The following is a 17,152-nucleotide window of genomic DNA, read 5'->3' as shown; positions in this document are numbered from 1 at the left end:
CAATCAGTAATTAAAATTAAACCCACATTAGGATGAAATTTTGAAATAAAAGAAATTCTACATTGTAATGCACGTTGGGCCTTACGAGGTTAACACTAACATCAGCAACACTCTTCACTGACCATTTATAGATCTTATCTCATTGCAATAAAGTTCTTAAATGGCGGGTTAAACATGACAACGATGGAAAATGACAAAATTCGGTGTAACGCGCGCCCACTTCCCATCGCTCGCTGGAAATCATTATAAACTTTAATGAGGTCCGCGATTTAATGAGCGCGCCTAATAGTTTCCCCTTTAATTTACTTAGTATGTGTTTGTTTAGAACGCGTGATTGGTTGAAAAGGGTGATTGATGATTGGTTTATGTTAGTTATCTTGTGCTTTTGGGTCAAACACATTTCAGAGAAAAGTCACTTCTGTGTAAAATATAATAAAAGTTTTTATCCCGTTTTTCTTATTAGAATCTCAGGTACTGAAAAAGGTTGAGCAAACTACAAAATGTGTATGATCCTTTTTGTATAAATAAAATACCTACTTAAGCATAAGGTAAAACAGAAATTAGCGGTACTCATAGTTTTGACTCCACAACTCAAATGTTAACTATTTGATCATGTTTTATGTAATCTTGTTAGTTTACTTTAAAAACATATCTTTAAAAAAGTCGTTGCTTTGTTGATATTATGAGAATTACTCGTATTTTTGGTGATTAGTCTTCTTTGTAATATATACCTATAGTACTTACGTACTTATACTTAATTGTAAGCATTCTGTTCTTTAAAAGTATTCTACCACACGCGCGTATTGCCCAAAGTATCTACTAAAATAAAAAAAAATAAAAAGCCTTTTAATTCCTTAAAAAAATTGAAGTAGGTACATAGTTTTGCATGCATTAATTATTGGTTATTTTCACATCAAATAAAGTATTTACTAAAGCTCAATGAAATTCGGTCACTTTTACCTACCTGTATATATCAATCTCAGTAGCCAGTGGCGAGGCGTGGCCTTACACCCATAACATCTATTTCAGCGGATCCCTTAAGCGTCGTCATTACACCCATCGCACTCATGCATATTCATAACAGAGTAACCCAACTAACTTGTTAGAATCCACGTCTTAATTACGACGTGGGACTTGTTCAATTTTCACCTAACGGATATTTGTGGCCAATTCGAACGTACGCTGATATCAGAATGATGTCATTCAGTTATCGTACATTTATCGTACTCGCGTATATATGTATTGGTTGGGGCGAGACGCCTAAACAAAATAACATGATTCAAATATAATTCTGATTTCAGTGTAGGTACGTGTGAATATGCCTGATTGGCGCTCACCGTGTCTTGTATTTAACAACCTTATCCCAATAGTTCACAGCTTATTTGCCTACTAATATTTCCATGCCCTACCACTGCTAATTGAACCAAAGATGGCTAGGTATCATAGGTATTAATTTAAAAAAGTAGTTTAAGTCGGCAATACCAATACATATTTTTGGCTACACACTTGGGGCTCATTTAGACGGTGCGAGAAATCGCACGCGAGTTCCATTACATTGCGTTGTTTGATCGGTCGGCTGAATTGATGTAATCTCAATGCTCCGCAATGTAACTAAAATTACTAAAATCGTATACGAGTTCGCGCGCCGTCTAAATGAGCCTTTTATTCTTAGTTAATAATCGTACATTCTTGGCCGGGATCCATAACTCCAAAAGCATCGTGTAGCCACATATGTACGAGTAAAGTCGTTCTTGTTACGCGCCGGACCAATATCCGGCGTGCCCACTTCCGGCTGGCGTGTACACGTTACGTTTACCGCCAGGATTTCCTCACTTGCCGAGAAATACTTTGGTGCGACGTAAATGGATGAAGTAGGTAGTAATATTGCTGGCGTGGTTTATTGTATTGAACAACTCACTATTTTTTTATTGATTTGAAATGATTGATGACATTATACACAGTAGCTGAAAATCAAAGTAATTTTGACGATTGAGCGCAAAGCGCGAACGTAGCGTCTCTGTTGCTTTTTATTTCTGGGGGTTCGACTGTTCTCCACAAGTTGTAATACTTCTCAATCGAAACTTGAGAAATTTTGTGAGCAGGTTTGATAATTATTTGGAAATTTGTGTCGGTTTTTTTAGTGTACCGCACAAAACTTTGTTCGCGGCACACTTATTTCGGGGTTCGCGATGTTAACAACTTACGTAATGGAAAATAGCTTATTGCAAGCGCTCGTAAATCATCACATAACCCTTTGGAAAGGTATCGCTGAGCAAACCCCGACCAGCAGATTATTACACGGCTAACAGCACGTAGCTCTGCAACTAGGTTGCGGAACCGGGTCACATGTCCAGGCCCGGGTACCGGGTCACATGTCCAGGCCCGGGTACCGGGTGACCGCCGGCAAATATTACAGATTCAATTTTGTTTGAGTTGGTGTGAAAGAGCTGTTGAAAGCGAGAGTGTCGAGAGGTAGATATAGTTTTATTGAACTTTGACCTCGTGTTGAGTACAGTTTAGGGTCAGTAGGTATCACGAATGTTTGGTAAGCCTAATTTCTTTAGACATATTTTTGACGAAGTGTGAACTTTTTGGTGATATTTCTGGTTGTTTTGGTGGAAGTTAGAGGCCTCTACCAATCAACCCAAAACTATCATAAAAAATTATGGGGACCAAAAGGTTTTGATATTTCATCCTTAAACGCACATTGTAAAGAGTCGCTATAATAGGAATGTTGCCTGTATTTAAAATAAATTATTTCACACATTGCACGAAATAGAAAATTATTAGAAGAACATCGGCACTAGTTATTTTTGGACACAATATCTATTTAAAAATTCAGATAGAACTAAATAAAAGTAAGCAACTTAATCGTGATGTCACTTGTTGTGTTTTCATATAAATTACATAGTGGCTAATCTGGCACTTAAAGATTAGCTTTATTGACCGGTTCTGAATGAACGAAACGACTACTTCGTTTTATTACTGATACGCATTGTTACGCTAAACTCCATCGAACATTTACGATACCAATTCGCGCGAAATCAATAAAGAGATTATATTCGAAAGCGTCGAAAGGCAAACGTTGTGTGCTCGTATATCTGTCTCCGTCTGAGGAATGGAACAATCAACATCCAGACGGCGATTGCCGAACGTCTCCGGAGACTGTCGATAGAAGGTTGGGTTGCCTTTTGAAGCGGGAAAGGATTCTAAACCTAAATGAGTGACAATCGTATTTCGATAACGCCAATCGAAAAGTATAAATCAAATTATTTTTATTATTAAATATAGTTGATACCGCGAATGTAGAAAACGCTGATTCTATCCCAGCTCTAGTAGCACGGTAGCATTTTTATCATTTATCACCATGCCTGTCACGTTCTAACAAGTATGTAAGTGCGAAAGTGACGGGCATAGTGATAGTCGATAAAAATGGAACCGTGCTGAGCCCGCAGCCTGCGAGCATGAGTTGCGTTTTACGCGCGAGTCCATACTTGAATTAGCGCTATAATATCGAGTCACGCGCAAGAACGCAACTCACACTAGCAGGTCTGAGCACCGGGCCTTGGTCATACGTCATATTCTTTTCGAACCTATATAAAATCAATTTCAGATTACTATGACTAATGTTCGAAGTAATTTAATATTATAGACGATTGAGAGAGAGTGGTCATGACCCTCGCTCCGGGTCTTTCCTTATGCAAAGGTTGTCAATCGCGGTTCAACGTGGCAACGCGGCGAGCGTGATGGGCTCCTTTGCATCTGGAAGGGCGCGGAGTGAATTTTGTGTATGGTTTTTGTGTTTGTTAGTTTTTAGTCTAGGGTAAGATTTTTGCAATTTTTGTAGTTTTTAAGATGTTCAAATTGTATTCCTATAAAGCGAAATAAACTCGTTTGAACTAGAATAATGTTAAATCATTCATGAAAGTTGTAAGTGGCGCCCAACATCGCGAACAACTGATTTATGTTAGTCGCAACTTCCGCCGCCTGAAGCCGTCCTAAGTTTAATTTCGATGCTTCCATTCTTTTCAATTACCGTCTTAAATTGTATACTTAGACGTATATTGGGCACTTAATTACTTAATTTTTTTAAATTTTTACAAGCAGAAACGTCTACGAACGATGCTATTATCCAGAGGCCGTGAGTTCAAGTCTCAACCAAGACAGTAATTTTTCCACTTTTAAATTTACTTAATTACGTATCTACGTAACATTATTAGGTATCTTGATACAAGGGCCATTTTTAAAATGTATACATTTTGTAATGTTATCAGCATTCGAAAACATGGGTTGTAAGTATTCATGAAATAGTAGGTGATTCTTAATTTCAAAAAAGTACCTAAATATCTTAGGGCTCGATTCTGATTTTGAGCTAGACATCTATTAGACATCACCAAGATACGACAACGATATTTTTAAAATCTAGCCTGTCAAATTTGACATTTACGCGATTCTGGAGATACTCATCCAAGTCACATCTAATAGATATCTAATGGAAATCGTTCGTTCATACGATATTTTAACGTAAAAGTGACATTGGTTGCCCGAATTGAGCTGCAAAAGACAACTAGTTGAAATCTAAACTATAAGTTACGTATCTAGAATGGATCTGGTATGTGTCGTCTCTTGTGAATATCTTGAAGTTCGAATATTTTTATATATTTTTTGTTAAATAGCATATATATCCGATTTCTTTTAGGTCAAGTACCTATATACAGAATGTTAGGGATAGCTTAGTTAACTATATTCTGTTCAGGTTATTCGAGAAAACCTAATGTTATCAAATAATTACGAAACGGAGCTAGCAAAACCGTAGCATATGACAGTTTTGTGTCAGGGTTGGCGATTATGATGAACCATTTTGCTTTAACATTATTATGTAAGATTAATAAAATTGAACGAAAACCTTATTTCTATTCCTCAGATTTGCTAGTTCGGTTGCGGGGTATATTAATTATAACTAATGGCAAAGGTTACACATACGCTTCAAGCATTGCTTATAAAACAGAAACAAAATAGTTAAAAAGAAGAAAAACAGTTATATTATCGTAAATAAGGCACAATCCCAATGTTATCTAACAGTGACAGCATGCCAATTTGAAATAAATTGGTAAAATTTACTGTCCTGTGGGACCGCGGTAGACTAGTGAAAAGAAAAGCAATTTCGATTGCGTTGAAATCGTGAAATTCTATGATAGTATCAAAAGTGAAATAGTATGTTTTGTAATGGTTACTGACTGTATACATCTCTAATAAAGTATCTAATATTTCATTGATTACATATTTGTAATTTTGTTTATTATTTTTGCTTGTAAAATACCTATTGACATGTAAAGTTGCCCCTGTGGCCTATTTGCTGAATAAATGTTTGATGTTAGATGTGTACATTTTTATTGGCTTCAAATCTTTCGTGGTAACGCCTTCCGTTTTAAATGTTTTTAAAATGAAAACGGGAACTTGAGTGGAATATTTCATATAAACCCGATTTCTTTTTCATCGATCTAATTTAAAGGTTGTGTCAGAACAGAACAAATCCTATGTAAGAACAAAACTTACAAGTCAAGATCTTATAAGTACTTACCGATTTGTACACACTACCCTAATCGGATTAAACGCTATGTATAACTTTTATATAACTTAGGGTGTGTAATCCCGGGAATCAATGTACTTATCGTCGGAATATCCACTTCACGAATCGAGTGTTTTCAGACTTGTGTATTTTCCTGCTCGGCTAAATGTAAGATTTGGGTGACTTCGGAAACGGAATAATTTTACAAATAATAAATATCTTGTAAACTAGAAGTACTTTCTGTTGTAGCAACAGTTAGCGCCTCTTGCGCCATCCCACTAACCCGGGGAAACCTGGAGTTACCATGGTTACCAGTATAATTTGAAATTTGGTTAACGGTTTAACCGGTTAACTCCGGGTTAGAGGGATGGTGCAAGTGGCGCTAAGTAGCCTTGGTAATAAGAAAAGTAATAGTGACATAGAAACATAATTATATAGATCGTGTTCCATTTTGAATGAGATAAATCATCGGATCTCAAACCAAATATCAAAGAGAACAGTATTTATTTTAAACAATATTGGTTAGTTTAATTGGGAACTATAATAATTATGCTTTAACTAAGAAAAAACTATTTATGAAGATAAGCAAAATTACGTGCTCAAAATGATCTACAGTATCTCTAATATTTTATCCAAAATGCAAAGTCTTAATTTACAGAAGGAATTCGCCACACGGCACACGGCCCGATTCGAACTTTAAGATACGTCAAAAATTTGCTAACGATACGACATGAATCGGATATGTCAGTGTCAAAAGTGACGTATCTTTACTATATCTTTAGCAAGTTTTTGACGTATCTTAAAGTTCGAATCAGGTGACAGTACCTGATTGGCTATAGGTATTGCAAAAATGTCTTCAATGAGCTTACTAGAGCGTCTGTTCGGAAAGAGAAGAGTTGTGGAATGTATTGGGCCCCATACATTCCACTACTCTTCTCTTTCCGCACATACTTTAACGGGAATTCACGATCCCTCGTATCGGTTTGTAGCCTCGCTTGGCATGCCCCGGAAATTATTCGTATACAGAGCGCTTTCCGGCATACATCGCCGTGTAACAAAAAGGGACAGTAACGACCTTGTAACAGGCGACCCACATAAAATATGAATAAAACGAAGTGCGGATGAGGGTTTCGGGAAATACTGAAAGCCGGTTTTCTACGATTTTGGGATTGGAGGTTATAATGGTGGAGGGGTGTGACGGGGGTCGCCATGACAGAGGAATTTAGTAACAGAAAATGAGACTGGCGTCGCTACGTGCATACCATGTTTATGGTAGCTTTTTACCTGAAGATATGGTAGAACATAAATGACTACTTTGGCCTACTATGTTTCCAAATTTAATAGTTTGGCTGCGTTGACACCTGTCACATAAGATCAATGTGATAGCATTATGGCTACTATATAGCCACGTCACTTCTATCATTTCTAAAATCAAATTAGATCTCAGATGAGTTACAGTCTACTTTATGTCTAAATTCTAGGTGAAAATGAAAAGTCTATTTATTGGAAGCAGTAAAACTCGTGGGCCTAGTGGCACAGTTTGAAATTTGGAGAATCATAAATTTCAGGCGAAATATTTTATCCCATTATAATACTTGCAACGAAATGCTCTATAACTGTGAAGAATGACTAAATATTACGCTGGTAAAATATTGGATTTCAAAGTTCACGGGTTTTAGTGCCAAATAGTTACTAAATACCTCCGCGTTAGTATTTTATATGTCTCCTTAGCAACATTCGCCAAAAGATATTTATATAAGAGTGGCCAACGTGTTCTCAAATATCTGAACTAAGCCTCTATTGGCAAGACGTTAAATTGCATGTTCAGATATTTTTGAGCACCTTGGCCGCTCCAACATATCTGCTGCTGCTACATATAAAAATATTGGTGTGGTGCGGAACAAAATATACGATGGATTGGATGATTGTGAAGATAAGATGGCTGTATGCCATTGGAAACTTGGCTCTGTTCTACTATTTATACAGAAACTTAAGATATACTTGGTTCTTAAAGTGCCTTTTCAGATTTACAGGTTCCGAAGCTGCCAAAGAGGAGTAAATACATGCGATTTACAACACGACCACACAAACCTTTAACGCAAATATGCACACTGACATCAGCTATCCCTACTCTTACTATTGAACTCTCTTCGATGTAAATAATCGATGTCGCTGAATGTCTTGGCAAGTGCTTTAAATGTTAAGTTTAAGTGCTCTTTACATTTTTAATTTGTTTTTTAACTAGCAGATACGTCTGCGAGCGATATTCCAAATTTTATATTAAAGGCCAAGCCACACCGGATGCGTGTGCGTGACGTGCACGTACACGTACGCGTCCCGCTGCGTTGTAGAATACGAAAACACATAAGAGAGGACACACCGCTTGCGTGACGTGTGCGTGACGTGCGCGTACGCGTGACTTGCACGCAACGCAGGGGGCCGATTTTTGAAATTCGACCGCTCGATTTCGCGTATTTCGTTCAGTAATATCTCCACTACTAGTCCTGTAAATTCTACTAATAGAATTGAAAACGAGTGGTCAATACCACTAGATTCCCAATTTCTATCGCTCGTATTTCAAAAATCTGCATTTCGCCGTTTTCCATCGATTTTCGAGTGACGAAATCGAGTGATCGAAATTCAAAAATCGGCCCCCAGCTCCGACGAGACAAACCGGCTGCGTACTGCGTGCACGCGTCCACGCAGCGGAGCGGCAACGTCGCTTCGTTGCGTGCAGTGATGACGTTGTGTTTAACTGCGATCCCTATGAGAGGGCGAACCGAGCAGGTTCGGACACGCACAGCTCGGTGCTGCGTAGGTGCTGTGCGTGTACACGCACAGCTCTCTTGTATTTATTTACAACTCGACCGGTGCGCGTGGTGGTTTTTATAATGGATTGCGAAATAAAAGAAAAACTTATTGAACTAGTGCGCAAATACGAATGTAGGGGAAACTGGGGAGGGTTGATCACCCCTTTTGTTTTTAGCATACATTTTCTTAACTATTTGTAGTATTGAAAAACTTTATAGACCATACGACTCAGAATTTATCTCTTCATTAATAGTTTGAATTAGAACAGATTTGTGCAATAAATTAGATCATTATTTAATGAAAACCCATACTGTTGACTTTTACCATGTGTCCCCTATGTAAGGGAGACTTGTTTACCCCTGGTCGGGAGCCTTGATCCTAGGGGGATCAAGTGACCCTGGTTCTTGGGACACATGGTAAACATATTTTTACCATGTCTCCCCATACCAGAATCTCATTGATTATATAACTCGGATCGCTATTAGCAATGCATCTATAATTTGTAAAATACACAGCAAACATATATATATTGCATCTTCCATGCTTTGAAGTTGTATTTCCGGTAATCAGATGTCTAAGCCGAAGGGATCAAGTCTTCCAGATTTGGGGACACTTGGTAAAAAGATTTTAAGTGGTAATGTCATATTTCGAGGGTAGTATCTACATTAATTTATTCACTTTATCTACAGAAAATTAATATATGAAGATATCAAACACATATTAATCCATAATCTTATACTTTTAAAAAACAATGTAATCGTATCATCCATAAAACAACATAAAATAGGGAATCAATTTTTGTACCAAAAAAAAACAAAAATCTAAGTTATTAACATAAAATTTCTTGTAACAAGCTAATTTTTTTAAAGTTCTTATGAAGGGATTTTTAGCGTCAGATACCTACAGCAATTTTAATTTTTTTACCCATCACTGGTCGTTATTGTTTAGTATAATAAATAAGTTTAGAAATTTACTGCTCACGTTTCGAGGACGGTGTTTGAGCTGCATAATCCTAAAATCCTTCCTATGGACCGTCGGTTCTATAGTACATAAGGTCGGAAAGCCATTGAAATAGCATTTCATCCATAAAAACAAATATCGTCGGTTGAAAACCAAATATCGTTATAAGTGTTTTTTGTCGACCGAGTAACATCCCCTGTGTGTAAAACGTTTAACTTGATAAAAAAGACCAAGTACGGGTAGTTCGTAAAATGTTGATGTCAACTTTAGTCAGTCTTTTCAAAGGCCACAGGGATAATTCCGTTTTCGGAGTCGGTTGTATAATTAAAAACTGAATTATACGCCATTAAATTCCGTTTTAATAAACAATAATGAGTCAAAAACCTTGAAAGTTTAAATCAGTGTTTCTCTGGTCGTACTTTCGCGGCATGATTTACTAAAGAAAAGAAAATATTTATGATAGCTCTATGAATCATTTTGTAAGTAAATTTATTACAATGTATACTTGATCGCTTTGGGGGTGACATGGTCCCGGAATCATATCTCCCCTGAAGAAAAAGACAAAGTCTCCCCATACATAGTAAGATTATAAAACGTGCCGTACTCGAAACATGTGTTCGCGTATATCAATGTAATCCAAGTTAATCATCACTTCAATAAACAACAAATAAAATAAGCACACTCACTAACATCATTTCCATCTCATATTATAAAATAAATCCAGTTAAAGCTTACCGAAAATTGAATATAGTACGCAGAAAATCTTTCACCGTCCGTCATTTTTGAACCACTGACTTTTCCGATACAGTGCCATGACAGAACGTGAAGTTAGGAACGAATGAATGAGTGTTACCAGCGCAAAAAATTGTATCTCGTTTGGTTTGATTAAAAATGAAGTTTACCAAGTGTCCCCTAGGGATCGACCCTCCCCACCCTCACCTATTTATAACCAAAAACACAAAGATTACAAAAATTCGTCCTATAAAAACTTGTTATGGGAACAAATTGGTGTCGCAATTGGAGTAGACGGTAAGTTTATGGTTTCTATTGTGCTATACTCTTGTGTATTTTGTGCGTGCGTCGTATAATTTTATTCCCGATTATCTCGATTAAAATAGGAGACAAATTTTTCCCTAATTGCTATTGCGGCATTAGGTGACCTTGCATTTGTACGACGTAAAGGCATTAATGCACCGCCTTCCAAGCTTTGACTCGTTGATTGTACATTTTCGGGCAAGTTTTGACTCGTCGGTTCATTTGGAATCATTTTTTAATATATGAGGTCTCACTAAATCATGTAACTCTTCAAAAGAATCTCTTGACATGTGGAAATACCAGTAAAAACGATCTTCGTGAGACTCAAGTTCACGGCATAGGTTATGATATTCACTATGTTCCCCTCTTTTTCCATTGATTTCGTGAATCCACACTCTTTTAGGTTTCGCACGAGTATTTTGCGTTAAAAGTAAGAGGAGTGCCTCCTCTTCATCCGATGAACTGCTGTCAAACATTGCTAGTCGTCTAGATGCCCTAGGGAATAGTACGGAAATGGCGGCGAATGTGTACGCAGCCTGCACGCAGAGCTGCAGCGTCGGCCTGCGTGGCGTGTGCAGCACACTGCGTGGCGTGCGCTGCGTGACGTGCGCGTCACCCGGTGTGACAGGGGTGCTGCGCACGTCACGCAGCGCACGCCACGCAGCGTGCTGCACACGCAGCCGGTGTGACTCGGCCTTAAAGGAAAAAATGGTAAAAGTTCAAGTCCTGCCGGAACTGTCAAGCGTAACTGTTTCCATTTTTTCCTTTAATATAAAATTTTGAATTTGTGTTTAATACTTTTCCGGTTCCGATTGTTTTGGATCGTTATTTCTTTGATTTTTGACGATTGTAAAGAGCCACTTGAAGTGTCGGTTGCGATCTTCTCTTGCTTTTTTGGAGATTTGATTAAAAACAACACCGTTTCCAAATTTCTATTTACACGATGAATAAATGCTTGCATTATTAATATTTGTTCTATGCTTTGGAGCTAATTTTGAACACATCAATTAGTGAATCGTTTTTTTTTCTATATGAAAAAGATGAAGGAGCGTATTTTAACCGAGACACGGGAAAATTCTTAGTAAAGAACGCAAACCTCTAAAACTGGTACGAATTTGGATTCATTCCAAGCATTTTGCACAACATTAGCAAATAAAATGCATAAATAAGATTTTTTTCACATAAACAAGCAGGAATTATTTGAATGCTCGCTTTCAAACTTGGCTCCAAATATATCTGTGCATATACTTAACTGTTCTATGTTACCGACCAACAAGGTTATGTGCTGCACGTACTATCCCTTCTTTCTTCTATTGGCACATAATGCACATGAGCGACTGGGATGGCGCTAGAGTCAGGTATAAAAATATTTATTATGAAAGAAATAGAGAATTTCTCAAGACCAATAACACTAGAAGGCGCCATTGAAGCAATTGCATTTCCCGATCCGTAATTAAGAAGTTTAAGAACGATTGTTGAACTAGAAGGTAATTCTGAAGTTTTCAACTTAATTGAACTCGATTCAGAACCGGGTGATCGATAAGGTCCTTTTAAAGATAAGGAGGTCGATTCTGATTTAATAACTGTTGGTTTTGATTTAGTTTTGTTACGACCTTGAGTCCTCAAAACGCGTAAAGAGGCAGAATCTTCTAGAAGTTGCTGCCTAGCTGCCAATTTCAGCTGCAAGAAATGAGGTCGCAAATGCCGGTTCCTCATTGGCTTATACAGCCACGAGAGACTTTGTCCCTGGCATCCAGGGCTATCATCGCGAAAATCGACTGCGGCCTTTATTGGAGTAAAAGAGAAAGATCACTGCAATTTGCGAATTTCCGTTTTCGCGGTAGTCCCTCAGACGCTGCTTAAATCATCTGTCAAGATGTCAGAGGATTCATGACGAGTCAGCGTGCGTCGCTGCCAAGAAGCGTGAGGCGCTAGCTCTGATTGGTCCTCACGAAATGCAATCAGAGTTATTGTCTTATTTATAAGGAGTCTCGCTCGCCCTTATTGACAGACATGAGATGCCTGTGGCACGACTCAAGTTCGTATCAAAACAAGATCAAAGCTTTATCGAAATGTTAAAAAAGAATTGGCCTCGATATAACCGAATTTCCTTACTCGTTTTCATCAGAAAACTTGTAATGAAATACGGAATTATTTTGCATTCTATTATAATTTTGTTTATAAATGAGGGCTTGAAATATAATTGGTCCTTGTATATTATTATTATTGGTATTTATTATAACCTCATTTCATTTAATGTTTTCCGTAATTCACTGAGTTGCTATTTAGATCTACAGGTCGAGTCTATAATACAGGATAATTCTTATGTCTGTTTCTATTATGTTACAATTTTTTATATCTTTTAAAAATAACTGGAATAATTGCAATTGCTTCAATACTTAAATATAACTAACAACATACGAATAGAATTTTGATTACAAACGCAGATGTTCAGTTACTTCTGGAACTTTAGTAACCTTGCTATCGCCATCCAACCAGCCAGCATCAAGCATGCCAATCTTATTGGTCGTCATAGTCCAATCAACGAGGAAGACGAAGACACTACAATAATATCCCCTTCGTCAAATTAGACAGAATTAAAAAGTCAAGTAAAATGTGATTTTAAAAATTATTCTGAATCGAATTTAAACTGTTGTGAGGCATAGTAACATTGAACAATTTTACGGCTTAGACTCACTTGTTTTTAGTCAACATGTCGTGCGAGTGGCTAAAAACAAGTGATCACCGTAAAATTATTCATAATAAATCAGAATTTATTTTCTGGTCTATTTTGTAACTAAAATCAATTTTGCTGATGCTTAATGATTCTGCGATATATGAATGGAGGGATGTATTGTTGAGTCAGCTTATAATGATACTTTACCTTTAAACGATGCGATAGCGCACGCATGTTTGCTCATTGCGTGTCTTATGCGTGCCTTGCATGAACACTAAGTGCGCAATCGGCTGTGTGGGAAATATTTTTAACGAAGTTGGTCTGATGGAAAGGTCCTTATGCAAATGAAGCATAACGACCCTTCTTTGATGGAAAGCCACATATTTTGATGACATTTCTGGTTGTATCGAAATAGTCAAGGATCTCTACCAGACAACCGAATCTATCATCAAAATGTAGAAACACTTCTTCAAAAATCAGGACCTACTGCGAAAAACAAAAATCGAAATTACCCTGTCTTTCTATTGCTCTTGCATATTCGAGCAATAGAGAGGCGAATAAAGATATTTCGATTTTTGTTTTTTGTCGCAGGGCCTCAGAAGCCATGCAAGCGCACTCGCCGCGCTTTCGCTATGATCTGGACGATTCTCAAAAGCACAGTCCTCGTTGATTGGGGTATAACTCTCGCTGTGTGTGCTAGTGTATCGGAACGGTTGTTTCTTCTTGCAGGCTCGGAGCGCTAGCACCAGTAGCTTTAGGAGTGTAAGTCAGGTAAAGGCAATCGCTAGCTTGTTCATGCCTGGTCATTACATTGTTGAGTTCGTGGTTTTCGTTGTTGCGGCGATGGTTTAGGGACTTTAGGGGCGTTCTAATATAACGCGACTACGACTTCGCGATCATCGCAGCCGGGCTAGCACATGATTGGCGCGACAATATCTCGCGGCGAGATAGACTACCCGTCCCTGTTCAATTAACATAGTAAAAAAAAGACGTGTATTCTATCTCGCCGCGAGATATTGTCGCGCCAATCATGTGCTAGGCCTACAGGTTCGCGTGAATTTTAGTCACGCGTTTGTCAATATATTCGAGTTCATTATATCTAATCGCACGTTCGCACGAGTGAAATTCGCGCGTTCGCACGAGTGAAACTCGCGCGTTCGCACGAGTGAAATCCGCGTGTTCGCACGAGTGAAACACGCGCGTTCGCACGAGTGAAATTCGCGCGTTCGCACGCGTGAAATTCGTGCGAACTTGCAACGATCGCGTAGTCCCGTTGTATTAAATAGGACGCCTCCTTATATCCAGCAAAAAACAAAAACGAAATAGTTATTTCTTTAACAAGAGCGCAAAGTTGTTTATTCCCTATATTAAAATTGATCCGAGCAAGCGAAAGATTCCAAAATTGAACCACGAGCCTAGCGACTGCTTCTAAAAGTGGAATCTTGAGCGTTGCGAGGGTTTCAACGCTGAGGATTTAAAAAACTTGTTTCAGTCTTGTTAAAGAGTGTAAATAACAACACATTTCATGTTTTTATAATATATTGGAATTAAAACCATCGCCAATAATATTCTGTCATGAGTCATTGCGTTTTTACGTAGTTTGTTATAGATGTAGAGTCATCATCATCATCGGCAGTAGAACTAAAGGTAAGTACACGATGGAATCGGCTAATGATTTTCATAGCTTACAGAACAACAGGAATAAACTTCAGCCAAAATAGGGAGTCAGGGCAGGGTCACTACCGACTAGGCAAGGCAGCCGTTAATTTTTTTTTAAATTAAATTTTGTAAAAAAGGGAAACACCCTACATAATTTCCAAAAAACAAATTTGGAAAAATATACAATGATTATAAATTTGGGAACAGAAAATAATGTAAAATTAAACCTTGAATTCGAATTGGTTAGAAATAATGCCAACCTCCCGTTTTCTCCTAATTATGCGAAGTCTCATTATAATGCGACCTAAAACATGAAACCTAAAATTTAATTCCATTGTAAATTGGAAGGCGTAATGAGACTCAAACATAACAAAAGGTTGAGCTGCTACTCTGAGAAATAAAAATGGTAAATAATGAATAAAACTTGTATTAGTGTCTACTGTAAATAATTATTTAACTGACGATAGATTTTATAGGAAAACAAACAGTGATTCAGTCATCGCGCTGACATAGAGCGGTAAGCCCCTATTTCACCACGGTGACAGGTGCGACAATTGTCTCCGCGGTTACCATTGGACAGGCGGTGTCCTTGTTTGTCACCGTGGTGAAATAATTTTACTATTTCATATAGTTTTGATACGATCTTCACACGACTCGGCATACATCTCGCGCGCCCCAATAAGCGCGAGCAATCGTATATTTAGGGGCCGCGGGCGTTCGAGGGTCCATCTTGTGACCTACTTTGTAAACTTTAACTTGACACTGTCACATCACGCCATTATGCAAGTGCTGCTCTCACAGTTCTCGCGATCAGGAGCGTCGCGATATTGTGACATAATGTACCTGTACTTAAAACTTGACATTCACACTTTGCACTATTACACAGAGGGACCTTAAATGCTCCCTTTAGTTCATGCACAATCCCTGTCATTTCAATAGCAAAACCAAACCAGACTCGGCATCTTCCTCGCGTTGTCCCGGCATTTTGCCACGGCTCATGGGAGCCTGGGGTCCGCTTGACAACTAGTCCCAGTAATTGGCGTGGGCACTAGTTTTTACGAAAGCGACTGCCATCTGACCTTCCAACCCGAGGGTAAACTAGGCCCATATTGGGATTAGTCCGGTTTCCTCACGATGTTTTCCTTCACCGAAAAGCGACTGGTAAATATCAAATGATATTTCGTACATAAGTTCCGAAAAACTCATTGGTACGAGCCGGGGTTCGAACACTTCGAACCCGCGACCTCCGGATTGCAAGTCGCACGCTCTTACCGCTAGGCCACCAGCGCTCAAAACCAAACCAGACTAAACAAAATAAAATAATTTTAGCTCCATAGACGATTTCTTCTATCAAGTTCAATATATTAATGTTGATGCTGTAAGCTATGAAAACGAAGCCCTCACAAGCACTCTATACACATTAGATCTCTTCATTTATAGTTCTAACTTAGACATAGACAATTCTTACAGATACATTCACATGGCAAAATGAGTAAAATTATCTTTTACAGGCATATTGCCATGTACATTGTTTCTAACGCTCTTCACAGGTATTGTATTCTGGAGGTAATCTAACGAGCCAAGCGAAGCGAAAATGCTTCAATTCAACTTGGCTTGGAATTTCGAAGTTTTTTGATTTTCAATAGTTCTGCGATAACTTTAGTAAATTTGTTCTAATTTAAATGAAATTAGGTAAACGCGTAATTGAAAGGCATAATATTTTATAAGTTCTAACATAAGCAGGATTGATCAAGGAGTTTAGAAGCTAGCAAGCCCAAAAGCGATTTGCTGGGGGGTCTTGTTATACCGGTCAACTTGTTTGCAAGGAAGTATGCGTGGCCATAGCATAACAGGTAAGTAGGGCTCCATACAGTGGACCGTTGAATGCGGATCCGTAGTCAAAATGGTAAACAAAGGTTGCCATCTTGAATCTCTTAGTTTTTGTTTGATCATGATGAAAATATCCTGAGGAAAGGCTTCTTAATGTGAATCCGTAATCATTTTTGATATTTTTCATTTTTTATTTAATCATAATGAACACTTTTTTGCGATTTCGGAGTCATATTGCCTTGTTTTCACTGTACTTATTTCAAATATCATATTTATATCCCAATAAAATAACATTTCAATTAAATGTTAGCGGCTTAAGAGTAGACCCATGTCTTTCTTGTACTTACTTGCAATAAAGTCCGCTAAATGACTCTGTATATAGTTCCCTTGTGAGACCTCAAAGAAATAAAGTTCATAGCGACATTTCAGTTACACGGAACTAAGTGGAGAACTTCGTAATCGGTGGAGTTCTTGTGGATACCTATGTTAAAATGAGTCTGAACCTAGTTTTCAAGCTTAGGTATAATGTGGGGAAATGGCGTCGGCAACTTGAATGAGCTAGTTGGTAATACTTCTAAAGTACATATACTTTTAGCTTAAGCGGCAAAGTG

General features: G+C 38.0%; 1 protein-coding gene across 4 annotated transcripts in view; it reads left to right on the top strand.

Annotated features, from left to right (window-relative positions):
- Positions 1 to 17,152, top strand: part of LOC134653109 (calmodulin-A-like) — a 255,376-nt gene that overhangs the window by 148,189 nt on the left and 90,035 nt on the right. For 2 of the 4 annotated variants that reach the window (XM_063508413.1, XM_063508411.1), the window contains exon 2: positions 13,782 to 13,823. The exons of the other annotated variants lie outside the window; for them this stretch is intronic. In XM_063508413.1, the coding sequence (XP_063364483.1) occupies positions 13,782 to 13,823 (42 nt within the window). The remainder of the gene's footprint in view (positions 1 to 13,781; positions 13,824 to 17,152) is intronic. 4 annotated transcript variants of the gene reach the window in all.

Source organism: Cydia amplana, chromosome 12, assembly GCF_948474715.1.
Source record: "Cydia amplana chromosome 12, ilCydAmpl1.1, whole genome shotgun sequence".
In the NCBI taxonomy this organism is placed as follows: Eukaryota; Metazoa; Arthropoda; class Insecta; order Lepidoptera; family Tortricidae; genus Cydia; species Cydia amplana.
This window is presented reverse-complemented; position numbering and strand designations above follow the sequence as displayed.